Below are 27,496 nucleotides of genomic sequence, written 5' to 3'. Positions count from 1 at the left end.
TTATTTAGGTATATCAAGGCGTACTCATATATATATATATGTATATATGTAAGTTAGGTACATCTCTTTATTATATGTATGACTGTATACATATAACTTAGGTATATTTCCTTTTATTTAGCTTTATTGAGCTACAATTGATATATAATAAATTGCACGTACTTAAAATATATGTTTGATATATTTTGACATTTGTATACTCCCATGAAACTACTACCACAATTAAGGTTATGAATATATTCATCACCCCTAAAGCTTTCCAGTGCTCCTTTGAAATCACTCCCTTCTACCCCTTTCTACCCCTCATCCCCTCGACCCCAGGCAACCACTGATATACTTTCTGTCTACTATAGATTAGTTTGTATTTTTTTAGAATGTTATATAGTGGATTTATACAGGCATATATTCTTATATTGCCTGGCTGCTTTGACTTAGTGCAATTATTTTAACATTATTCCATGTTGTTGCATGTATCAATAGTTTTTCTTGTGGAGTAGTATTCCATTGTATGGATACACCACATTTTGTTTCTCCATTCACCCACCTATTGATCGACATTTGGGTTGTTTCTCTTTTGGGGCCATCACAGATTAAGCTACTATGAACATTTTTATATACCTGTTTATGAACAGGTCTTTGTAAGGACATGTTTTCTTTTCTCTTGGGTAAATATTTAGGAGTGGAATGGCTTGGTCCTGTAATATGTGTGTGCTGACTTTAAGGTAAACTTCCAGGCTGTTTCTCAAAGGGATTCTGGTATTTTACATTCCCAGCAGCAGTGACTGAAAGTTCCATTTGCTCCGTATCTCCCCGTAATGTTTGGGGTGGTCAGTCTTTCCAGCTTCAGCCATTCTGATAGGTGTGTAGTGTAGCAAGTCTACCCTATTGTGGTTTTATTTTGCACTTCCTTAATGAGTAATGATGTTGAACCTTTTTCCATGTGGTTAATTGCCATCTGTATACTCTCTTGGCTAAAGTGCCAAAAGATAAAGATATCTTTTGCTTGATTTAAAATTGGGTCGTGTTCTTGTTGAGTTCTGAGAGTTTTTATATATTCTGGGTACAAGTCCTTTATCAGATATGTAGTTTGCAAATATTATCTTTCAGTCTGGAGAAGAATATTCTCTTCACACTGTCTTGTGAAGAACACATTTTTAGTTTTGAAGGATTCCACGTCATTACTCTTTCTTTTTATCAATTGTGTTTTAAGTGTTATATTAAGAAATCTTTGCCTCACCAGAGGTCACAAAGATTTTCTCTATCTTCTTTTGGAAGTTTTATAGTTTTAGCTTTTATATTGGTCAGTGATCCATTTTGAGTTAATTTTTATTTGTGGTGTGAAGAATGGATTGAAAGTCAGGTTTTTCAGTATGGATATCCAATTGTTCCAGCACTGTTTGTTCAAAAGTTAGTCCTTTCTCCACTGAATTGGCTTTGCTTCTTTGTCAAAAACCAATTGACCATATCCATATGGCTCTATTTCTAGACTCTGTTCTGTTACACTGATCCACTGTCTATCTTGACACCATAACACAGTGTCTTGATTACTATATATTTAAAAGTTTTGAAATCAGGAAAGTCCTCCATATAAATGTCCTCCAAAATAAATAAAATCTTGTCCTTTTTCAAAGTTGTTTTGGCCATTCTAGGTCCTTTGCATTTCCGAATGAATGTTGGACTCAATTTGTCAACTTCTACAAAAAAGTGTCCTGGGATTTTGATTGGCATTGTGTTGAATCTATGAATTAATTTGGGATGAGTTGACATCTACACAGTATTGTTTTCTGTCCCCTAAACAAAGTATACATCTTCATTTATTTACGTTCTCTTTAATTTTTCTTAGTAGCATTGCTTAATTCTCAATGTACAAATATAATGTGCACATTTTTTATCAGATTTATCCCTAAATATTTCATATTTTTGGAAGCTATCATAAATGATAATATTTTTGAATTTCAATTTCTAATTGTTTATTGCTAAACTATAAAAATGCAAGTGATTTTTGGATATTGATCTTGTATCCTGCAATCTTGGTAAATTTATTAATTCTGGTAGTTTTTTTTTTTTTAAGATTTCTTAAGATTTTATATGGAGTCAGTCATGTGATCTGTGCATACGGACAGTTTACTTCTTCATTTCCAGTCTGCATGCTGTCTATTTCTTGCTGTGATGCACTGGTCAGGACCTCCATTACAGTGTTGGATGGATGTGGTGGAAGTAGATGCCACAGCCGAGTCTCCCTCTTCACCTTAGGGGGAAGGCATTTTAGTCTTTCACTTCTACGTACATTGTTAGCTGAGAGTTTTCATAGGTGCCTTTTACCCTGCCGAGTGTTAATTTGAATGTTAAGCCGAATTTGCATTCCAGAGATGAGCCCAACTTGGTTATGATGCATTACGATTTCCATGTATCATTGGATTTGCTAAGACTTTTTAAAATTTTTGTTGATAATGAATATTAGTTTATAGTTTCTTACCGTGCCTCTTTCTGATTTTTGGCATCAGGGTTCATGGTGGCATCATGAAATATGTTGGGATTATTTTCTCCTATTTCCTGGAAAACTTTTTGTAGAATTGGTGTTATTTCTTAAATGTTTGGTAGATTTCATTGAAGCCATCTGGGCCTTGAAGTTTTCTCATGGGTAGGTTTTTAACCACATATTTAATTTCTTTAATAGTTATAGGCCTCTTCGGGTTATCTATTTTTTTCATCAGAGAGCACTGGTAGTTTGTGTCTCTCAAGGAATTTGTCTTCCATGTCGAATGTACCAGCATAAAGTTGTTCATAATGTTCTGTTATCCCTTTTTATTCACCTTATTATTGATCTTCTCAGAAAATCAGTTCTTGGTTTCATTGTTATTTTGTTTTCTGTTTCATTGCTGTTTGTTATTCTTTTTATTACTCCTTTTCTTCTGCCTACTTTGGATTTAATGTGCCATATTCTAGTTTCTTAAAGGGGAAGCTTGGGTCATTTAATTTGAGATCTTCTTTTCCATTATGTTTTATGCCATGAATTTCCCTTGAAGTGCTGCTTGACTTGTGTCCCAGACATTTTGGTATTTCACATATTCATTTTTATTCAGGTCCCAAATACTTTCTAATTGCCCTTGGGATTATTTAGAGGTATGTTGTTTAGTTGCCAAATGTTTTGAGGATTTTCCAGAAATTGTCTTGTTACTGATTTCTAATTTAATTCTCTTGGGGTCAGAGTATATTTTTTGTTTGAATCCTTTTAAACTTGAGACTTGTGTTACGCACCAGAACATGGTCTAGTTTGGTAAATGTCCCATGTGTACTTAAGAAGGATGTGTGGTCTGCTCTGTTGTTTGGAGTTTCTGTAAATGCTGATGATGGTCAGTTACTTGGTAGTTAGTTCTGTAACTGACTACCCAGTTAGTTGTCATGTTGTTGAGGCTGTCTTCTGTGTCTTTACTGCTTTTCTGTCCGCTTGTCCTATCAAATTTTGAGAGAGGTCTGTTGAAATAAAATATATTTGTAATTTGTTTTTTCTTTCTCTTTTTTTTTTTTTAAAGATTTTTATTTATTTGAGAGAGAGAGAATGAGAGAGAGAGAGAGCATGAGAGGGGGGAGGGTCAGAGGGAGAAGCAGACTCCCTGCTGAGCAGGGAGCCCGATGCGGGACTCGATCCTGGGACTCCAGGATCATGACCTGAGCCGAAGGCAGTTGCTTAACCAACTGAGCCACCCAGGCGCCCTCTCCATTTACTTAAATCTTCTTTATTTTTATCACTGTTGTGTAATGTCAGGATGTTTTGTCTTGTTTGTTAGATTTACACCTAATTTTTTTATTTTTTTGAGGGGTTGTAAGTGGCATTATATTTTTAATTTTTGTGTCCGCATGTTTATTGCTGGTGTATAAAGATACATTTTATTTTCATATGTGATCTTATATCCTGTGACCTTGCCAAACTCACTTATTAGTTCTAGGCATTTTTTTTTTTCTTTTCGTAGACTCCTTGGATTTTTCTAGTAGGCAGTCATGTTATATGCAAGTATGGACAGTTTTACTTTTCCCTTACTGATTGATGTGCTTTTTATATCCTTTTCTTATTTTACTGGCTAGAACTTTGAGGAGAGTGGACATCCTTGCCTCATTTCTGATACTAGGGAGAGAAGCATTTAGTTTGATATTAGTGGTAGGTTTTTTTGGTATATGCTCTTTATTAAGTTACAGGAGTTTTCTCTATTTCTTTTTTTCTGATTTCTGCTTTCTGTCATGAATGAGTGTTGATTTTTGTCAAATGCTTTTTCTATATCAAATTGATATGATCATGTGATATTTCTTCTTTAGCCTGTTAATATGGTGGATTATACTGATAGTTTCCCGTATTGAGTCATCTTTGTATCCCTGGAATAAATTCCATTTGGTCATGATGTGTAATTATTATTTTTAAGTTTTTATTTTAATCTTCTTGTGCTCATCATAATAAGTGCATTCCTTAATCCCCATCACCTATTTCACCCATTGCCCCACTCACCTCCCCTCAGGTAACCATCAGTTTGTTATATGTAGTTAAAGAGTCTGTTTCTTGGTTTGTGTCTCTTTTTTCCCTTTGTTTAGTAGCTGAAATTACACATATGAGTGAAATCATACGGTATTTGTCTTTATCTGACTGACGTTTTACACTTAGCATTATGCTTTCTAGGTCCATCAGTGTCATTGCAAATGGCAAGATTTCATTCTTTTTTATGGCTGAATAATATTCCTCACACATACCACATCTTCTTTATCCATTCATCAACCAGTGGACACTTGGGCTGCTTCCATATCTTGGGTATTATAAATAATGCTGCTGCAAACATAGGGGTGCATATATCCCTTTGAATTAGTGTTTTTGTATTCTTTGGGTAAATACCCAGTGGTGCAATTGTGGAATTGTAGGGTAGTTCTATTTTAAACTTTTTGAGGAGCCTCCATACTGTCTTCCAGAGTGGCTGTGCTAGTTTGCATTCCTACAAATAGTGCAAGAGGGTTCCTTTTTCTCCACATCCTTGCCAACCCTGTTGTTTCTTATGTTGTTGATTTTGGCCATTCTGACAGGTGTGAGGTGATATCTCATTGTAATTTTGACTTGCATTTCCCTGATGATAAGTGATGATGAGCATCTTTTCATGTGTCTGTTAGCCATCTGTATGTCTTCTTTGGAGAAGTGTCTGTTCATGTCTTCTGCCCATCTTTTAATTGGATTATTTGTTTCTTGGGTGTTGAGTTTCATAAGTTCTTTATAGGTTTTGGATTCTAGCCCTTTATTGGATGTGTCATTTGCAAATATATTCTCTCATTCCATAGGTTGGCTTTTAGTTTTGTTGATTGTTTCCTTCACTGTGCAGAAGTTTTTTATTTTGATGTAATCCCAATAGTTTATTTGTTGCTTTTGGTTCCCTTGCCTCAGGGGACCTATCTAGAGAAAAGTTGCTATAGCCAGTGTCAGAGAAATTACTACCTGTGCTCTCTTCTAGGGTTTTTATGGTTTCAGCACTCATATTTAGGTCTTTAATACATTTTGAATTTATTATTGCGTATGGTGTAAGAAAGTGGTCCAGTTTCATTCTTTTGCATGTTGCAGTCATGTTTTCCTAACACCCATTTATTGAAAAGACCATCTTTTTCCCATTCTTTCCTGCTTTGTCAAAGATTAATTGACCATATAGTTGTGGGTTTGTTTCTGGGTTTTCTATTCTGTCCTGTTGATCTGTGTGCCTGTTTTTGTACCGGTACCATACTGTTTTAATTACTACAGTTTTGTAATATAACTTGAAGTCTGGAATTGTGATGCCTCCAGCTTTGCTTTTCTTTTTCAAGATTGCTTTGGTTATTCAATGTCTTTTGTGGTTCCATACAAATTTCAGGATTGTTTGTTCTAATTCTGTGAAAAATGCTGTTGGTATTTTGATAAGGATTGCATTGAATGTCCAGATTGCTTTGGACAGTATAGACATTTTAACATATTAGTTCTTCCAATCCATGAGCATGGAATGCCTTTCCATTTCTTTGTGTCCTCTTCAGTGTCTTTCATCAACGTTTTATAGTTTTAAGAGTACAGGTCTTTTTTTTTTTAAGATTTTATTTATTTGACAGAGAGCAAGTGCACAAGCAGGGAGAGCAGGAGAGGGAGAAGCAGGCTCCCCGCTGAGCAGGGAGCCCAATGCAGGGCTTGATCCCAGGACCCTGAGATCATGACCTTAGCTGAAGGCAGATGCTTAACCGACTGAGCCACCCAGGCACCCCAGAGTACAGGTCTTTCATCTCTTTGGTTAGGTTTATTCCTAGGCATCTTATTATTTTTGGTGCAACTGTAAATGGGTTTGTTTTCTGAATTTCTCTTTCTGCTGCTTCATTATTGGTGTATAGAAATGCAGCATATTCCTGTAGATTGATTTTGTGTCCTGCAACTTTACTGAATTCATGTTATCAGTTCTGGCAGTTTTTTGGTGGAGTCTTTGGGGTTTTCTATATATAGTATCATGTCATCTGCAAGTAGTGAATGTTTTACTTCTTCCTTACTGGTTTGGATGCCTTTTATTTCTTTTTGTTGTCTGATTGCTGTGGCTAGCATTTCCAGTACTGTGTTGAATAACAGTATTGAGAGTGGACATCCCTGTCTTGTTCCTGACCATAGAGGAAAAGCTCTCGGTTTTTCCCCATTAAGGATGACATTAGCTGTGGGTTTTTCATATTTGGCTTGTTATGTTATATTCTTTCTAACCCTACTTTGTCAAGGTGTTTATCTGAATGGATGTTGTACTTTGTCAAATGCTTTTCCTGCATCTGTTGAAATGATCATGTGGTTCTTATCCTTTCTCCTATTGATGTGATGTATCACATTGATTGATTTGTGAATATTGAACCACTCTTACAACTCAGGAATAAATCCCACTTGACTGTGGCGAATGAGTCTTTTGATGTATTGTTGGATTTGGTTTACTAGTATTTTGTTGAGGATTTTTGCATCTGTGTTCATCAGAGATATTGGCCTGTCATTCTCTTTTTTAGTGGTGTCTTTATCTGGTTTTGGTATTGGGGTAATGCTGACCTCATGGAAGGAAAACTTCCAACTGCATTCTTTTTCTATTTTTTGGAATAGTTTGAAAAGAATAGGTACTAACTCTTCTTTAAATGTTTGGTAGAATTTTCCTGTGAAGCCATCTGGTCCTAGACTTTTGTTTGTTGGGAGTTTTTCGATTGCTGATTCAATTTCTTTGCTGGTAATGAGTCTGTTCAAATTTTCTGTTTCTTCTTGATTCAGTTTTGGGAGATTCTGTGTTTCTAGGAATGCGTCCAATTCTTCTACGTTGTCCAGTTTGTTGGCAAATAGTTTATTTTTTAATTTTATTATTATTATTTTTAAAGATTTTATTTACTTACTTGACAGAGACACAGCGAGAGAGGGAACACAAGCAGGGGGAGTGGGACAGGGAGAAGCAGGCTTCCCGCCGAGCAGGGAGCCCGATGCGGGGCTCAATCCCGGGACCCTGGGATCATGACCCGAGCCGAAGGCAGACGCCTAACAACTGAGCCACACAGGCGCCCCGGCAAATAGTTTTTCATAATATTCTCTTATGATTGTTTATATTTTTGTGGTGTTTGTTGTTGTTTTCCTCTGTCATTTGTGATTTTATTGATTTGGGTCCTTCCTCTTTTTTTCTTGATAAGTCTGGCTAGAGGTTTATCAATTTTATTGATTTTTTTTTTTTCCAAAGAAACAGCTCCTGGTTTCATTGATCTGTTCTATTATTTTTTTGGTTTCTATATAATTTATTTCTGCTCTAATGTTTATTATTTCCTTCCTTATGCTGGTTTTAGGTTTTGGTGGTGGTTCTTTTTCTAGCTCCTGTAGGTGCAAGGATAGGTTATTTGAGATTTTTCTTCTTCTTGAAGTAGGTCTTTATTGCTATAATCTGCCCTCTTAGAACTGCTTTTGCTGTATCCCAGAGGTCTTGAACCATTGTGTTTTCATTTTCATTCGTTTCTGTGTATTTTTAAATTTTTTGTTTTATTTCCTTGGTGACCCATTCATTTTTAGTAGCATGTCATTTAGCCCCCATGTATTTGTGGTCTTTTCAGATTTTTTCTTGTGGTTGACTTCTAGTTTCATAGCGTCGTGGTCAGAAAAGATGCGTGGTATGACTTCAGTCTTTTTAAATTTGTTGAGGCTTATTTTGTGGGCTAATACGTGATCTGTTCTGGAGAGTGTTCCATGTGTATTCTGCTGTTTTAGGATGGAATGTTCTGAATATATTAAATCCACTTGGTCCAGTGTGTCATTCAAAGACATTGTTCCTTGTTGATGTCCTGTTTAAATGATCTGTTCATTGATCTAAGTGGGGTGTTAAAGTCTCCTATTATTGTATTGTTATTGATTAATTCCTTTATGTTTGTTATTAACTGTTTTATATATTTGGGTGCTCCCATGTTGGGTGCATAAATATTTACAGTTGCTATATCTTCTTATTGCAACTGTCCCCTTCATTATTATATAGTGTGCTTCTTTGTCTCTTTTTTACAGTCCTTGTTTTAACATCTGTTTTGTCTGATATAAATATTTCTACTCAGGCTTTCTTTTGACATCCATTTGCATGATAAATATTTCTCCATCCCCTCACTTTCTTTTTATTTATTTATTTATTTTTTAATTAAGATTTTATTTATTTGTCAGAGAGAGAGAGAGAGAGAGCACAAACGGGAAGGGGCAGGCAGAGCAGGTAGAGGGAGAAGCAGGCTCCCCGCTAAGCAGGGAGCCTGATGTGGGGCTCGATCCCAGGACCCCGGGATCATGACCTGAGCTGAAGGCAGATGCTTAACCAACTGAGCCACCCAGGCGTCCTCCATCCCCTCACTTTCAATCTGCAGGTGTCTTTAGGTTTAAAATGAGTCTTTTGTAGGCAGCATATAGATGGGTCTTGTTTTTTTTATCCATTCTGTCACCCTGTGTCTTTTGATTGAAGTGTTTAGTCCGTTTACATTCAAAGTAATTATTGATAGGTATGTATTGAATTTATTACTTGTTTTGTGGTTGTTTCTGAAGATTTTCCCTGCTTCTTTCTTGTCTTTTTCATGGTTTGTTCGTTTTCTTTAGTGATATATTTGGATTTCTTTTTCTTTATTCTTTGCATAATTATTAGTGGTTTTTGATTTGTGGTTACAATTAGGTTCGTATATAACATTTTCTGCATATAGCAGTCTATATTAAGTGAATGATTGTTTAAATTTGAACCTGTTCTTACTCCTCCCCATGTTTTAGGTATATGGCATCATATTTTACATCCTTTTGTTTTGTTAATTCCTTGACTGATTTTTTTAAGAAATACTCATTTTTACTGCTTTGGGTTTCCTACCTCCATATTGTCATTTTTGGTCTTTCTTTTCCACTCAAAAAGTCCCCTTTCAAAATTTCTTGAAGGACTGGTTTAGTGGCCACAAACTCCTTTAGGTTTTGTTTGGGAAACTCTTTGTCTCTCCTTCTATTCTGAATGATAGCCTTGCTGGATAGAGTGTTCTCGGCTGCAGGTTTTTCCCATTCAGCACTTTGACTATATTATGCCACTCCTTTCTGGCTTGAAAAATTTCTGCTGAAAAATCTGCTGATAGCCTTAAGGGGTTTCCTTTGTATGTAGCTGTCTTCTTTTGTCTTGCTGCTTTTAATATTTTTTCTTTATGACTATATTTTGCCATTTTAATTACAATACGTTTGGTGTGTATCTGCTTTTGTGGATTTTGTTGGGGGTTCTGTGTGCCTCCTGGATCTCGTATCTGTTTACTTCCCCAGATTAGGGAAGTGTTCAGTTATTATTTCTTGAAATAAATTCTCTGCCCCCCTTTCTCTCTCTTCTTCTTCTGGGATCCCTGTAATATGAATATTATGTTTGATGGAGTCACTGAGTTCCCGAAGTCTATTCTCGTTTTGCATAATTCTTTTTTCTCTCTTTTGTTCACCTTGATTACTTTCCATTACTCTGTCTTCTAGGCCATTAATTTGTTCTTCTTCTTCCAGCCTGCTGTTCATTCCATCAAGTGCGTTTCTCATTTCATTTATTGAGTCCTTCATCTCTGCTATGTTATTCCTTATCTCTGTGTTAATGGTCTCACTGATGTCCTCCACTCTTTTCTCAAATCCAGTGAGTATCCTTATGATCATTGTTTTAAATTCTCCATCAGCCATGTTACTTATAACTGTTTTGCTTAGATGTCTGGCCATGGCCTTCCTGTTCTTTCATATGAGACAAACTCCTCTGTCTTCTCATTTTGTCTAAGTCTCTGTGCCTATTTCTGTGTGTTAGGAAAGTCACTTATGGCTCCCAGTTCTAGAGGGTAATGGCTTTATGAAGAAGAGGTCCTATAAGTGCCCTGCAATGTAGTGTCTCCTGGTCCCCAAGGCCTGGCACTTCTGGGATGTCTCCAGTGTGTAATACGTGTGCTCTGCTGTTGTATTTTTTTTTTTTTTCCTTTGCAAACATTTATTTGGGTAAGAGATCATAAAATATATTTTTATAATACACATAACAAAAAACACATTTGAATGAATACAAAATTAAATGACAGGAGGTGACAGAATTTAGATTCTGACAGAATCAGAATTTAGTGTTTATGAGATCATCAATAACTTCTTTAACAATTCAGAGAAGAAATTCAAAGTGGATTTAAAAGTTGTGACCATGCTTTATAATACTTTATAATAAAAAAAAAGAATTGGGCTTTCAAAGGTAATGCATGACTTAAGTTTTTCAAAAGATTTCATAATGTGCTTCTAGACACTGTCATACACGGACAAGGAAAAAAAAAAAAAAGACAACTTTGGCAAGCAAAGTATTAGTCCATAGCAGCTTGGTGGAGTTTACTTTTATACAAAGACTCTTCAGTTTACATTTATTCTTGTTATGGGAGCTGAAAGAACTGATATGCCAAGTGGAATCTTAGCTATATAGTAAAAATAATTATTTTTTAAAAGCCTGTAATGAAAATGTGCACCACACAGCATCTATAGAAACTGGGTAAATGTAAACCATGTGATTAAGTCTTCTAAAGAAAACTAACCCCCAAATCTCACATAATATCCCATGTCCACATCTCTTGTTTGAAGGCAGCCTCAAGCTTTAAACTAATGTACACTGGCTATTTAAAAAGTTCTTACCTCCATTACTAAAAATGTTTCTGTAAAGTCCCTTGGAAGTTTTCTTAGTATTCTACTAACAAGATATATCGTGATCAATAAACGATCACAAAGTTTAGAGAGAAGTAGTGAGGATAGAGAAAGGATGACCAAGTTGGAGGTTTCTGTCTCCAACCCCTGGAAAACCTTTCTACTTCAAGATCCACAGCTCCAAGAAGACAACTCAGAATTCTTACATTTAAAAAAATACTTTGTCATGAATAACTGAATAATTAGATTTCTAGGAAAATGAGGCTTTTAAATTAAGATTTAGCAAAATTGACTATAATGAATTTTCCTCCAATCATTTATGAATGACAGAAATCAGTTGAAATTTTACATACAAAAGATATAAATACTGCATAATATGTAGTGAATATTGGCACATACCGTTTTGTATTTAATCTGCTGTTGTATTTTAGCTACTTTATTTTTCATCCAGTTGTTTGCAGAGGCTCTCTTTGCCAGTGTTGGGCAGTGTTGGTCCCTGGCTTGAATGTGGTGACTTTTAACTAGCTGTGTTCTGGTCTGCTAGTAAAATGAGACCTGTTACTGTGCTGCCCAGAACCAAGGCCTCGCAAAACACCCTGGTGGGGAGACGGGTGTTGGCAGGGGTTTGGGGCCGGTCTTCTTGGGGAGGGACCTGCTGCACCAGGACTAAGGCAAGTGTGACTGAGAAGGGTGGTTCTTCCAGAACACAGGCAAGCTTGGTGTAAGCAAGTTAGGTAGTGTTGGTGCTGCACTGGTTCCCACAGTTGGCTCTGTGTTTATGCTGAGGGTGGGAGGGAGAAATGGTACAGGTCAGTTCCTTTGTTTCTCAGGCGGTCTCTCCGTGAACGCTGTTTCTCTGGGACACCATTCAAGATGAGCAACTGACTTCCTCACTGTGTGCCCCAGACCCTCTTCGGATGGCTGTTTCCATGCTTTGTGTTTGCAGGCTGTTTGCCCTGCCTTTTCTCCAAGAGCAGCACCAATGTCTTCTGAGCTCTGCCAGAGCCAAGCCCTCTGACCTTTAAAACACCAGGCTTTAAGCCCCCCTGGTTGTAAGAACTCATGAAATTTGGACCCTTTTGCTTTCCAAGCCAATTGCTATGGGGATTCATCTTCCCTGTACGCTGGCCTGTGTGCTAGTTTCTCTCTCGCCCTTCTCTGTGGCCGCAGCTCCCTCCCCACTGCAGTTGCCACATCTTCTCTCCCAGTCTGCATCTCTGCACTTCCTGCCTTCTTCATTTGGCCTCTTCTCTACCTTCAGTTGCGGAGTTTGTTCTGCCAGTCCTCAAATCAATTCTAGGATATTTAGGATGATTTGATAATTATCTTGTATTCATGGAACGAGGTGAGCCTAGGGTCCTCCTACTTGGCCGCCATCTTTTCTTTTCTCCTCTGATGTGTAATTGTTTTTATATTTTGTTGAATTTTATTTGTAATATTTATTAAGGGTTTTTATATATCCATGAGAGATGTTGGTCTGTAATTTTCTGGTTTTATGCCATTTTTGTTTGGTATCAGGGTAATACTAGTTTTACAGAATGAATTTGGGATATATTAATTCCTTTTCTGTATTTTTGAAGAGATTATATAGAATTGATGTAAATTCTTATTTAAACATTTAGTAGAATTTATCAGTGAAACTATTTTGGCCTGGAGATTTCCTTCTTGTGAGTTTTTAAATTACAAAATCAATTTTTGGTATCTGCAGGGTCTATATTGTTATCCTTGGTTTGTTTCTAATATTGGTAATGGCTATATGTTTCTCTTTCAGCACTTCTTTAGCTGTGTCTCCAAATTTTTGATATGTTGCCTTTTCATTTTCATTCAGTTCAGTGCATTTTTAAATTTCCCTTGAGACTTAGTCTTTGATCCATGGATTATATAGAAGCATGTTACTTAGTTTCCAGGTGTTTATTGTTTTTCTTGTTATCTCTCTCTAATCTCTAGTATGATTCCAATGTGGCAAAAACCATACCTTTTATTATTTTAATTCTCCTAAAATTTTTGACGTTTGTTTTGTGAGCCAGGATATGGTCTATTTTGATGTATGTTCCACGAACGCTTGAAATGAATTTGTATTCCGCTGTTGTGTGAAGTGTTCTATAAACTGGCCATATCCCATTGGCTGATGATACTGCTGAGTTCTGTATCCTTGTTGATTTTCTAGTTGTTCATTTATTAACAGAAGGATATTGAGGTTTCCAGCTGTAGTTGTGGATTTCTCTATGTCTGTTTTCAGTTCTATTAGAATTTAGTTCATGTATTTTGCAACTTTGTTGTTTGGTACAAACACATTTAGGATTGCTATATATATATAGATGGATTTTTGATAATGTCCCTATGTTTGGTAGCTTTCTTTGTTCTGAAGTCTGCTTTGTCTGCTATATTAATATAGCCATTTTAACTTTCTTTGAATTAATTTTTGCATGACAGATCTTTTTCCATCCTTCTTCTTTCAGCCTGTCTATACTGTTATATTTGCAGTGAGTTTCTTATAGATATCATATGGTTTAGTCATGTTTTTCAATCTACATTGTTAATCTGGGTTTTTTAATTGGTGTATTTAGAACATTTACGTTTTTTATTGACAGATCAGATCTTAAGTCTTTTTTTTTTTTTTTTTAAGATTTTATTTACTTATAGAGAGTGCAAGTGGGGGGAGGAAGAGGGATGAGCAAACTCCATGCTGAGTGTGGAGCCTGACATGGAGCTCAGTCCCACGATCCCAAGATCACAACCTGAGCTAAAACTAAGAGTCTAACGCACAAATGACTGAGCCACTCAGGTGCCCCTTTTCTTCCTTTTTGATGTTCTAGGGTTTCTTTTTTTAAAAAATCATTTCCTTTTTGTTGAGAGAACTTCCCTTAATCATTCTTTTAGGGTATGTCTACTCGTGACAAGTTTTCTTAGTTTTGCTTCATCTGAGAATGTCTTGATTTTGCCTTCATTCCTGAAGAGTGTTTCCACTGTGCATAGGATTCTGGGTTACAGTCTTTTTCTTTCAGACCTTGAAAATTGTTTTGCCACTTCATCTGGCCTCCATAGTTTTTGATCTGCAGTTTTCTGTCATTTTTCTTTTGTTTTTTTCATACACTTTTATAGGTAAGGTATTGTTTTTCTTTCACTGCTTTCAAGATTTTTTTCTGTCTTTGATTTTCAGAAGTTTAATTATGATGTGTTTTGGCATAGATTTCTTTTTTTCTTGATGGGGTTTGCTCAGCTCCTTGAATCTGTAGAGACTTCTTTCACCAAATTTGGGAAATTTTCAGCCTTCATTTCTTGTAATACTTTTTCAGCCCAGCTTAGTCTCTCATTTCCTTCTGGGAGTCTGATGACATGTGTGCTAGATGTTTTATTAGAGTCCTACAGGTCCCTGATGCCCTGTTCATTTTTCCCCCAGTCTGTTTTCTCTCTGTTGTTCAGAGTACCTAATTTCTATTGTTCTGTCTTCATGTTTACTGCTTCTTTCTTCTGTAACCTCCATTCTTCTGTCTAGCTTATGCACTGAGCTTATTTTGATTATTGTATTTTTCATTTCTAAAGTTTCCATTTGGTTCTTTATATCTCCTGTTTCTTTGTTGAGTCTCTATATTTTTCATTTGTTTCTAGTGTGTTCATAACTGTCTGTTGAGTCATTTTTATCATGGTTTCTTTAAATCCTTTGTTATATAATTCTAACATCTCTGTCATCTCAATTTTGGCCTCTTTTTATTGTCTTTTTTTCACCCAGTTGAGAAATTCTTGGTTCTTGGTATGATGAGTGATTTTCACTTGAAACCTGGACATTTTTATGTTAGAAATTTTATGTGGATATTATCTGTTGATTGTTTCAGCTGACTTTCTGTGATACCACTCTGGCAAAGGAAGTAGTATTAGATTGAGGTAGAAGTCCAGCTTCCCTACTCAGTCTCCATTGACACTCATGGGATGGGGCAGGGGTTGGGGCTCCTCATTCCTGCTCCTCACCTGGTCTCCACTGACACCAGGCTTTGTACTACCGGGTGATGGCGAAAGTCCTGATTCTGAAACTACCCCAGTGGAGAATTGGAGGGAGTCTTCTTTACTACCAGGGGGTGGGGTAGAAGTCCAGGTTCCTGACTTGGTCTTTGCTGTGGGATGGAGTGTGGTTTGTTATCACCCAGCGTGGATGAAAGTTCCAGCTCCTAATCCATCTTCTCTAACACTGCTCCAGTGGGTGGCTTGGGATGCCTCATTACAGCCTGGCCAGTGGAAGTTTAGGCTGCCCACTTTGCCTTTGTTGGCCTAGGGGTCGGGGGGTCATAGTTTTTCTGAGACTTGTGGCCAGTGTAGAGAATTACTGTCTAAAGGTTTTCTATCTTGCCAAGCTCCCTTTTCCTGGTCTTTTGGCTAAAGAGAGAGCAGGCTTTCATTGAGGCTTTGTTCTATTTGTTCATGTTTCCAGGTTGCTGGCTTCTTCAGCTCTGGACTATGTGAGGCACAAAGAAAACCCAGGGAACTCACCACAGTGTCATTCCTTGGGTTCCAGAGTTGCTAGCTTGTCTTGTACTCTCCCTTTCACAGCCTTCTTATGTTTGCTTCTTATGTTTTGTGTCCGGGGCTTTTGTACTTCATGGAAGGAATAGGGAAAGGGACTTTTATTCCATCTTCCCAGAAGTGAAAATCTTGTCTTTGTTTTCGAAAGATGTTTTCATGGGGTATAGAACTCTGTGTTGACATTTTTATTCTAATAGACCCAAAAGATGTTACTGCATTGTCTTGTGTTGTTTCTGACAAGAAGTCTGTTGTCAGTTTTACTTTTGTTTCTCTGTACATGTTTTTATTACTAACTGCTTTTATGATGCTGTCACTGTTCTCAGCAGTCTGACTGAGTGGTTCTTTGTGTAGTTGTCTCTTGTTTTCTGTTTGGGAAATCCCAAATGATCTGTAAATGTACTGTTTCAAATTTGTGTGGCTTCTAGTCATTAGAAAAAACTTTTATTTTTGTAAATGGAGCACCATTAACCTTTTCTGGTGTATCGTTCTATGAACTTTAACACAGGTGCAGGTTCATGCACACCACTACCGCTTCAGGACACAAAACTGTAGAATCACTCGAAAAATCTTCCTTGTGCTCTCTATACACAGTCATCATTTCCTGAGATATTTGTTCTGTCCCTTCAGACTCCAATTCCATGTCTATTTAGGGACTAACTTGAAGGAGTCCCGCTGCTCACTGATAAGCTTATCTGTTTGTTGTTGTTGTTTTGAGTTTGTGTGTGTATGATTCATTATGGATGATTTCTGTTGCGAAGTCTTCAAGTTCACTGATCTTTTCTCCCCTCTGTCTAATCTATTGTTAATCTCGCCTGGTGTGTTTTTCATCTTGTAAAATACATTGGCTCTTTTTCCATGGCTCTCCCTAACATGCTCTTGTTCTTTTCTACCTCCTTGAACATGTGATTGATTATGTGTACAAGGTCTTTTTTAATGTCATTGTCTTTGCCTCTATTATTTGTGCCATTTCTGGGTCTGTTTCTGTTTATTTTCTCCTTGTTATTGGTCATTCCTGCATCTTTGCATGTCTTGTGGTCTTTGATCAGAACTTTATGTTTTGGGGTGCTGGAGGGTTTTTTGTATTCCTATAAATATTTTTGAGCTTTTTTTCTGGGACACAGTTACGTCACTTGGAAATGGTTTGAACCTTTCAAAGCTTTTAAAGCTTTGTTAGACAGGTTCTGAGCAGCCTTTAGTTTAAGGCAGAGTTTCTCAATCTCAGCACTATTGATGTTTAGAACCAGATAATGCTTTGTTGTGGGGGCTGGCCTGGGCTTCTTGTAGGATGTTTAGCGGCATTTGTGGCCTCTGCTCACAAGATACCAGTAGAACCAGTTAGTCATGAGCTAAGAATGGTTTTCACATTTTTTTAAAGTTGTAAAAAGGAAGAAGAAAAGAAGAAGAATATGCAACAGAGACCCCTGTATATGGCCGACAAGACCAGAATATAATATGGAGAGGCTTTCAGCCTCTTGTATGGTGACATTTTTTTTTTTTTTTAACTGTTTGAGACAAATACTAGTATAAGAGAAAACTTACTTTTCCAGTATAAAGAGTAGTTAAGAGCACAGGCTTTGAATATGAAGAAAATTTTGAGTCCAGTATGTGTCTTCCACTTAATACTGTTTGACACTGGGCAAAATTTTAACTCTCTGAGCCTCAGTTTCTTCTCTTATAAAATTGAGCCAGTGTATACTTATCACTTGGGTTTGTTAGAGAATTAAATGAGAATGAATGAAAGTATGTAGTTCAAGGTGTGACACACAGTAGCTGTTGTTGTTACTTCACTTCAGGTTTGTGCCCCTTATTTAAAATATTCTGTGATGTCTGTATGAAGTCATATTTTGCTAATTTGGAGGATTATGGTCTTATCTTTCAGGTCATGCAGAAGGATTTTGTATGATGTGTACAATGCAAGCACATATCACTCAGGCACTCAGTAATCCTGGGGATGTTATTAAGCCGATGTTTGTCATTAATGAGATGCGGCGTAAGTATCATCTGTAGTAGTTTATGTTAGTGTTTATTAGGTAATTGGTCTTAATGGCCTAACTGGTAAAAGGTGAGCTCCTGGTGTATTGTAGAAAACAAATATGTTTTATCATACATGGGTATGGCTTTAATTGATAACAAATCTTTAGTAAAACATTTAGTATAGAAACACTTTGAAACCATAGAAGATGACAGTGTAATAAGGTATTCAGTTTAATATAAGCAAATTAATTTTTTTTTTTAAAGTAGGCTCCACACTAGTGCGGAGCCCAGCGTGGGGCTCAAACTCACAACTATGAGATCAAGATCTGAGCTGAGATCAAGAGTCAGACATTAAACTGACTGAGCCACTCAGGCACCCCACAAATTTAAAAATTTTAAAAACTCACTTTGTTAGGGGTGCCTGGGTGGCTCATTCGGTTGAGCGTCTGCCTTTGGCTCAGGTCGTGGTCTCGGAGTCCTGGGATCCAGCCCTGCATTGGGCTCCCTGCTCAGTGGGGAGCCTGCTTCTCCCTCTGCCTGCAGCTCCCCCTGCTTGTGCTCACTCTCTCTGTGTCTCTCTGTCTCTCTCTCCATCTCAAAAAAACTCACTTTGTTCATGAATTCATTGATAAGTCTTACAATGATTTTTTTCTGCCAGGTATTTGGATTACTATGCTGAGTTATACTATGATATTGTCCCACAGGTTTCTTTAAATAGTTTTGAATTGGTTTTAATTCAGTGAATGAGCATTATGCTATGTATAGCGTTAGGAATTATCAAACTAAAGTTAATTATACTCTTAAAGCAACATTTAAACTCATAACAGCAAATTTGTGGATAAATTTCACTTTTTCTATTTAATTTTTAAATGACTTGAAAATTTTCTTTTGCGTTAAAATGACCCTACTAAGGTACGTGAAATGCCTTAATGCACTTTCTATGTGGTTTTGTAATAAACTTTTACATCATCTTAATTAACTGAGTTAGAAGGTAAAAAATGCGTGCAAATAAAAAAGAAACCCTAACTGTTAATCTGGAATCTAGCGGAGTAATTACAGGGGTGGATAATTATACAGTGACAATCTATAATCCTTTTGCCTAAAAAGCTGCTGAAGATTAAGAGGTGTTCTATTGGCCCTCGGCAGTATTAACAGGCCAGAGGAGACAACGCAAACATTTTTTAAGCAGTGTTGGATCCTGGCAGAATTTTAGCCAGGGGAAATTTTGTTTGTTTAATTTTGTACATATAAGGAAAGATTAATTATTTTTAAAACTAGACTTTAAGAAAAGGTCATCGCTGCTTGTGTGCACGTATATCTGTGAGCTCACGTAACCCCACACACGTGGCGGGATCATGAGATTGCCATTTTTATAGGCAGAACCGGCGGAATACGGGCAATTTCCTCTGACTCAAGCTAGTATGTATTTCTGTATATTCATGTATAGAAATTGTTCTATTCATGTTTTATTGTGATATTGTCTATGCTGTTTTTTGTTTGTTTGTTTTCAAAGATTTTTATTTATTTGAGAAAGAGAGAGAGAGAGAACATGAGAAGGGGGAGAGTCAGAGGGAGAAGCAGACTCCCCGCTGAGCAGGGAGCCCGATGTGGGACTCGATCCTGGGACTGGATCATGACCTGAGCTGAAGGCAGTCGCTTAACCAACTGAGCCCCCCGGGCGCCCCGCTGTTGTTTTTTATTATGTCATTTTGTCTTGCAGCCATTTAGTCCATTAGAAGCAAGGCTGCAGAGATGCTGAGCACACAGTGTGTTCTGTGGGTTGTTGAGACAGAACCGAGATGGGTTCAGACATTTATGTTTGCTGTGGATTCTCTTAGGGAGATCTAGCACTGAATTTAAGATTGTGTGCGCTAACATCACCTTTCGAACAAACATAACGTTTTGAACAAATTTTTGAGACAATACAGCTAAAGTTGAATTTATTCAAGTACAGTTTTATTAACTTCCTGCAGACCTGGAGTCTCTGGGCTCTCAGGAGCTCTAGGCCATGTGCACTTGTAATGGTCTAAAGGGCGTGGTCCTCGCTGTTCTCAGGATAGTGTGTGTTAGTGCTATGTCCTCATAAAATAATTAGCAGATGTATTCAGACCGACAGATGGTCATTAGATAGAATGTCTGGGGGGTACAGCCGGGGCGTATCCCATGTGATGATAAAGCTTTGTCTTTACTTAAACTTCACAGGTATAGCTAGGCACTTCCGCTTTGGAAACCAAGAAGATGCCCACGAATTCCTTCAATACACTGTTGATGCTATGCAAAAAGCGTGCTTGAATGGCAGCAATAAGTGAGTACAGCAAAGCATTGGTCACTTCTTCCCCTGGCATCGCTGGCTTCCTGGAGTTCAGTTTTGCCTTTTACGATGAATGCACAGAGCTCTGGGTTTGCTTCACTTTGACTTTGCACTGCCTCTGCCTCAGGTGATTTCCATCATTTTAAAACGATAGAAAAATCTGAAGGGTGTGCTTACTATAACAATGTGGGTTTAATTACAGATGTCAGGAATTGGGGATTGGTTTTGCCATTACTCAGTTTCTGAGTATCAGCATCCCTTTGCAGATCTAAAACTAACCACTTTTCCTTTCTAGTTGTGCCCAGCATTTTTTCTGCTCCTCTCCAGCCTCTGAAATCTGTGTTCCCTGAATCTTTCTTAGTCTGGTCAGTTACCAATTCCTGCAGTTTATTCCTTAAAATCTAAATGCAGCCTCAAGAGGAAGATTTCGAGGACGACTAGATACCAAATCCTAACCCACTTGCATTGCCTGAACACACCTGGTAGATCTCCTGTTCTCCTCCCACTGTCGCTGTCACTGGCCTGCCTCTGCTTGCTTGGATGATGGACCCCAGAGCAGAGAAGAACGCTCTGCGCTCCCTGCCCTCACCAGCCGGTCCACACACCCAGTGTCACAGCCTTGCTGCTAGCTTGTGGGCCAGATTCCTGCCTCAGTGTCAAGTCTCTCTCAGTCCTATCCTGTCTCTTTCTACCTCTCCACAGACCCTCACTGTGGTCTGGTCCAGGCAAGATGATTCTCTGGCTGCCATGCATACTGATGTCCTTTTATTTTGTGGCTTCCTATTTGAATTCTTGTTCTTTTATAGATTTTTGTTCTTGTTCTTTTATAGCTTTTAAAATTCAGTCACAGCATGTATAATTATTGTAGAACTCTTGTCTCATATCACTGTTTGTTTTTCAGATTAGACAGACACACCCAGGCTACCACCCTCGTTTGTCAGATATTTGGAGGATACCTAAGATCTAGAGGTAAAGTTTTATTTAAGGTTGATAAAGAGGTACATGCATGTGGTTAAAAAAGTGCAGTAGGAAAGGGTTAGCAATGGAGAGTGTGTCTCCCTTACCCTGCTCAAAGGCAGCCCCTGTCCCACTTTAGAGTATATAGCCTTCCAGTACTTTCCTGTGCACGAGCAGACTGGGGGTGTGTTAGATGGATCTCTTTCCTTTTTCTCTTAACATGAGAAATCTTTTTACATTTCGGTACATGTAGGTAACATGGTCATTCACGGCTGAAGAAGAATTCCATTTATTTGAGTCCCCTAACAGTGGATATTGAGGTTGTTTCTAATTCTTCGGTGTTTTTATTACTATTAGTCATTCATGGCACTTTCTTATACAGTGCCTTTATGTTCATGTAAAAGTGTCTAAGTAGGATGAGTTCTTAGTATTAGAATTTCTGCATTAAAGGGTACGTGTGTTTTAAATTCTGATACTCCAGGTCGTCCTTCCAAGAGGTTATACCAGTTCACATTCCACCAACAGCACACGTGGGCCGCATTCATGACACTGTGGTTCACACTGTGTGTGGTATTAACACTTTTTTGCCCAATCTGAAATATGGACTTTGTTTTAATTTTTTATTTTAATATTTTTGTGTTCTGTCAGTTCAGTAGTTGATATTGCCATAAGGATTACACTTTGCTTATTCTTTGCGTTTTATTTTCATTTCAGTCAAGTGTTTAAATTGCAAAGGTGTCTCAGATACGTTCGATCCATATCTTGATATAACGTTGGAGATAAAGGTACGTTTGCTAATTGTGGTGGCGAGGTTAGAAAAAGACTTTGTGTAACTTTATCTGTAGTTCATTTATAAACTTAGACTACACTTGCTAGAGAATGCGAATTGAAACCGTTCGTATGCCGCGACTGTATTCGGAGGGGGTGATGTAAGATTTGTAGCAGGGAGCGTGCAGACTTTTTCTTGGCCTTTGACTTTTCACTTGATAGATTGTTGTGATAAAACCAGAATTTGCTGCCTGCATTAACCCAATTTAGATGATTGTCATTGTTTAGAAACTGTTTTGTTTCTAGCATTTTCTAAGCTCCTATCTTTTGTTAAGCTTTTATTTTTCCAATTACAAATGTAATACATGTTTAGGATAGAAATGAGGAACGTTGCAGATGTGTAGAGGGTCCCGTTCCTCAGGATGAACCCTTAACAATTCGATATAAACTGGGGGCGCCTGGGTGGCTCAGTCGTTAAGCGTCTGCCTTCGGCTCAGGTCATGATCCCAGGGTCCTGGGATCGAGCCCCGCATCAGGCTCCCTGCTCAGCGGGGAGCCTGCTTCTCCCTCTCCCACTCCCCCTGCTTGTGTTCCCTCTCTCGCTGTCTCTCTCTGTCAAATAAATAAAATAAAAATCTTAAAAAAAAAAAAAAAAAAAAATTTGATATAAACTGTTCCAGAACCCATTATTTACTGCTTATAAAAATGCGATTACACCTTAGGCCTGTTTAGCCACTTGCCACCTTCCCGTAGTTCTGCTCGGTGGCTTCTCTGTGCACACGGGCCTTGACAGTCGTGTGGCGGCCCCCTGAGCGTGAGCACCACCATGCACATGCCCCTTTCCTTGCTGATGGGTGTTTGGTTTATTTCCAGTTTTATGTTCTTTTGAAAATGCTGCAGCGAGGAACTTTTTACGCGTCGTTCACTTTGATCTGCATGGTTTTTAACAAGGGGAAAATAATTGGATGGGTACACGTATAAAAGTCAACATCATAATAAAAGAGAAATTTCCTTCTACATAAAAATTCATATTGGCGTTTAGACCTTTGAGTCGTCTCTTCTTTCTTCGGTCAAGGGGCAGTGAGAGGGCCCGTGGTGCTGACGCTGTCCTTCTCTTGCAGGCCGCTCAGAGTGTGAACAAGGCACTGGAGCAGTTTGTGAAGCCGGAGCAGCTCGACGGGGAAAACTCTTACAAGTGCAGCAAGTACGAGGGTGTGGTGGCGGGGTGGCTTGCATCGGGGATGGGGGTGTCTCAGGAACACCCCCCCGACCCCCACGAGACCCCTGTTAGCTTCTGTGCTGTCTGGGAGGACACTGGGTCTCCGTGCTCCCGGGGCCGGAGTGCTCGGCGTCTCCGGGTTTACACTCTTGAGAGGCGCGCACCTCTGCCCTGTGGAGGCTCGGTGCCCCATGACTGGGAGGGTTTGCGGGGGGCGGCCCATGGTAGCTGCTGCGCCTTGTGTGGCCCAGGGGACGCATCTGTGGTGAGCGGCGTTTTCATGGACTCCTTATTAGGAGAGGCGGTGATGGAGTGGGGCTGGCTTTCTCCCAGCACAGTTAAGGCTCTTGCTCTCTCATCCGGTTCTCACCCAGGATTCAGGGTGGTATGGGCTGGAAACCTCTAGTATTGATGGTTCATTGCTGTGTTTCCATGTGAAGTCAAGAGAGCCTCTATTTGAAGAAAGTCCTGTTTCACATGTTTTAGTAAATTTACATTTTAGAATCAGGTTCTATGGGTGATCGTTACCAAATACTCATGTCTTGGGGGAAGAAAGCGCCCCACGACCACAGGCACTTTTCCTGTTCTAAGCTCCATGGATGGTCACTTTGTTTTGAATTGAGAGAAGTCTGTATTCACCTAATTTTAAAATTATCTATGGCTATGTGGCTTCTCAGAAACTGTCCTAGCTTCCTTTTTTCTTTCATGATAATTGAGCAATCTCCTCCTGTCATAATTTTAGTGTTTTCACTGTTGGTTGAGAGGGGTCGTGTTTTTTAGCTAGTAGCTTTCTTTTAGGTTTGGTGGGAAATGTTTCAGAGAAATAACAAGGGAAAGACTAAAAAATATATATATAAATCTTAGTCCTTTGTTTCTTTTTATTTCAAGGTGTAAAAAGATGGTTCCAGCTTCAAAGAGGTTCACTATACACAGATCCTCTAATGTTCTTACACTTTCTCTGAAACGTTTTGCAAATTTTACTGGTGGAAAAATTGCTAAGGTATGTTGATAATATTAATAACCTTTTATGTTGTCTCTCTCAAGACTTAGGCATCAGTAACTATCAAGGGTTATAAACGACCTAATTGAACAGTTTGTTACCTGATTTCCTAAGTTCTTCTAGTACTTATTGGGGGAAAATACGTCAGAGCATTGAGCTAGCGGTAGTGTGTTACGTGTGTTCGTGAGTGTAGTTTCTCTCTCCTTTAGCTGGTTAGACTTTCTGATGATAAAACTGGTAACTGTGATCTGCACTTGGGCTTCATGGTCAGGGAAAGTGGGGAGATGCAGGGAGAGCTGGTGTCGTTTGAAATCCGAAGAGGACGCCCCTGCTGGATCTCGCACTCTTTCGTCAGGGTTGGTTTTCCTGTTTGTTGAGGTTTTCTGAGGGTAGCACACTGAATTTTCATATTTTCTTTCCACTTCCTGAAGACTGGAAGTATCAGAAATCAGTAGTATGCAAGAGATCTAAACAATCTCTTCCCAAAGAAGTAAAACTAAGTGAGGCCGAAGTGCAGAATTAGCGTTCCATTGTGTCCTGTGGCCAACTCAGAAGGTTCACTTAACGTAGAGCCTTGTTTGCTTCAAGGAAATCAGGAATACCGTGGGAGTGCACTGAGTACGTGTGAGTTCAGGGTGGCTCCAGGCTGATCGTCTTTTGAAATGTGGTTCAGTGTGTTAGGTTTCTGCTGGAACACCTGAGGGCACAAAGTCCTGCGCTTGGTCTCCACGAGGATATGCGGAATGATCTGGGCCTTCAGAAGTGACAGTCCTTGGTCCTCTCTCCATTTCTGTTTAGGATGTGAAATATCCTGAATACCTTGATATTCGACCATACATGTCTCAACCGAACGGAGAACCGATTATCTATGTCCTGTACGCAGTGCTGGTGCACACCGGCTTCAACTGCCACGCCGGCCATTACTTCTGCTACATCAAAGTAAGCCGTGCAGGTGTTGGTGACTGTTTTTAAGGTAGCCTCTAAGGTAGCACTGGTGCTCCTGGGGGCAGGGTGGGACTTCTGCGGTGAAAATATGAAAGCCCATTTTTCTTACATTTCTCTTGATTGGTGTTCTCTCTTTGTCTAATTATATCTAATTTCTCTTTTGTTGGCTTTCTTTGCAGGCTAGCAATGGTCTCTGGTATCAGATGAATGACTCCATCGTGTCTACCAGTGATATTAGATCGGTACTCAGTCAACAAGCTTATGTTCTCTTTTATATCAGGTATCATCAGGAAAACAGATTTTCACATTTTCTGTTATGTCATTTCTCTTCATCTCAACATATTTAAATTCAGTATTCGGTTATTTCTGAAACAGCAGCTTAATGATGCCAACAGAGTAAGGGAGGTAGTTTTGGGTAGGGATTAGGAGTTGGATTTAGCTTCCAGCTCCTTGGCAAGTCGATAATGAAGCATGCAGAGAAAGCACATGGTGATGGCAGAGGGCAGGCTGCTGGTGGCAGCACACGGCGGGGGCTGGGGGCGGGGGAGGCCTCAGGAAGGGGCCTCTGAGGACCTGGGTGTGGTCACCTCCCAACCACTGAGCACAGGCAGCTAGTCACCTTCCTGGGCCGGGCCTGGCTCGACACCTGCTCATTTGCCTCCCGTTGCTGCTGCGTATTCCAACTCACTAATTCCATTTCTGGAAATGTGTGGTCTGAGAAAAAGTCTGATGTGTGCTCCAAGGTACTCATTTATAGTAGCTGAAAATTAAGAACATTCTAAAATTTCTGGGGCGTCTGGGTGGCTCAGTCGTTAGGCATCTGCCTTCAGCTCAGGTCATGATCCCAGGGTCCTGGGATCGAGCCCCACATCGGGCTCCCTGCTCAGCAGAGAGCCTGCTTCCTCCTCTCCCTCTGCCCCTCCCCCCTGCTCGTGCTCTCTCTCTCTCTGTCTCTCTGTCAAAATCTTTAAAAAAAAAAAAATCCTAAAATTTCCAATATTAGCAGAATGAGCATGTAAATTGGAGCGTATCCATGTGTTGGACTATTACACAGCTGTCAAAAATGATTTTTATGATGCCTTTTTTCCCCCCTAAATGATACAAGAAAGTGCTCTTGTATCATTGTATCCATATATCCTGTATATATGGAGAAAAAGCAGTTTGAAATCTTTTACGCTGGAATTGAAAAAAAACAGTACAGGCTGAAGCCTGGAGGATGTTCCAATAGATCTGAACAGTAGACGCCTCTCGTGGGTGAGACGAGGCACCGTATTTGTGTTTCTGACTTCTGGGTACGGCCTTCCTCTAACGGCATGTACTTAAAATTAGAGAAATAGAAACAAACAGAAAGGAAGAATTGCTTTCCAGTGGTGGCATCTCCGGAACACACAATCACAAATGCCACTTGCACGGTTGTCTTTCTTGTCTCCCTGTCGGAGCAGCTGTGCCCCCAACCTAGACCCAGAGGGGTCCTCTGCGGACGTAGCTCTGTGCACTGCAGCTTCTCAGTCTGCAATGACTCTCTTCTAAGGACGTGCCGTATGAAGCCCTGAGCGCTGTCCCTCTCTGTCCCTAGGTCCCACGATGTGAAAAATGGAGGTGAACTCACTCATCCCACTCACAGCCCCGGCCAGTCCTCGCCCCGACCCGTGATCAGCCAGCGCGTTGTCAACAACAAACAGGCTGCGTCAGGCTTTATCGGACCACAGCTCCCCTCTCACGTGATAAAGGTAACATTCCAGAGGTAGGATGCAACCTCTGTGCTAACCTGGGTATTGTTCAAAGCCTCTGGGTCACACTGCGGTAGCCGCCGTGTCCTCGTACGACTGCGTTTCTTGTCAAGAAAGTTTATTCAAGCCAATAATTATAAAATAAATAATCATCTCAGAGTGTGAATGTAATGAACAAGAAGAAAGTCTGGGTATAGGTATATTTAAACGCTAGAGATTTTATTTTATTCTATTTATTAAGATTTTATTTATTTGAGAGAGAGAGTGAGCGAGAGATAGAGCACATGAGCAGAGGGAGAGGGAGAAGCAGGCTCTCTGCTGAGCAGGGAGCCCGATGTGGGACTCAATCCCAGGACCCCCAGATCATGACATGAGCCAAAGGCAGACACTTAACTGACTGAGCTACCCAGGCGCCCCTAAAAGCTAGATTTTAGCTCTCACTTTGGACTTCCGTTCAGAGTGGACTAAATATTTGGCGATTCTTGATGAATACTAGAAACAAGAAAGTGACTCACAAAAAGCATATTTTCAGTGTGTCCATGTAGCCCTTTCAGTAGTGTGATGTGTCCTGTCTGCCATCCAGCGGGTCAGACGCACCCCCTGCTGGCCTCTCCGGGAGAGTTGGTGGGATGGCTGGGTCACGTGACACGCAGGGCTTCAGGAGGGAAGGCCGGACATGCGCTGGCCTTATGCGGTGATTATGGACAGGCTGTCCGTGTGTGGAAGCAGCCCGCCCCCTGTACCACAGTGCCGTAACAGCCTTTCCACTCGAGTGTGATTTGTTTGGAATCAGCAGATGGTCTGTTGTGTGCTGTTCTTTTTTAAGATTTTTTTTTTATTTATTTATTTGACAGAGAGACAGCAAGAGAGGGTACACAAGGGGAGTGTGAGAGGGAGAAGCAGGCTTCCCGCGGAGCAG

At 39.4% G+C, this 27,496-nt stretch overlaps 1 protein-coding gene across 4 annotated transcripts in view; it reads left to right on the top strand.

Moving 5' to 3' along the window:
- Window positions 1-27,496, top strand: part of USP42 (ubiquitin specific peptidase 42) — a 49,366-nt gene that overhangs the window by 9,531 nt on the left and 12,339 nt on the right. For all 4 annotated transcript variants that reach the window (XM_032394125.1, XM_032394124.1, XM_032394122.1 and 1 more), the window contains 9 exons: window positions 17,553-17,663; window positions 19,850-19,952; window positions 20,860-20,927; window positions 21,630-21,700; window positions 22,805-22,887; window positions 23,791-23,902; window positions 24,701-24,841; window positions 25,027-25,127; window positions 26,424-26,577. In XM_032394125.1, the coding sequence (XP_032250016.1) occupies window positions 17,553-17,663; window positions 19,850-19,952; window positions 20,860-20,927; window positions 21,630-21,700; window positions 22,805-22,887; window positions 23,791-23,902; window positions 24,701-24,841; window positions 25,027-25,127; window positions 26,424-26,577 (944 nt within the window). The remainder of the gene's footprint in view (window positions 1-17,552; window positions 17,664-19,849; window positions 19,953-20,859; window positions 20,928-21,629; window positions 21,701-22,804; window positions 22,888-23,790; window positions 23,903-24,700; window positions 24,842-25,026; window positions 25,128-26,423; window positions 26,578-27,496) is intronic.

Source organism: Phoca vitulina, unplaced genomic scaffold (assembly GCF_004348235.1).
Source record: "Phoca vitulina isolate PV1807 unplaced genomic scaffold, GSC_HSeal_1.0 scaffold79, whole genome shotgun sequence".
Classification (NCBI taxonomy): domain Eukaryota; kingdom Metazoa; phylum Chordata; class Mammalia; order Carnivora; family Phocidae; genus Phoca; species Phoca vitulina.
Note: the sequence above shows the minus strand (reverse complement) of the source record. Positions and strands in the feature narration are given on the sequence as shown.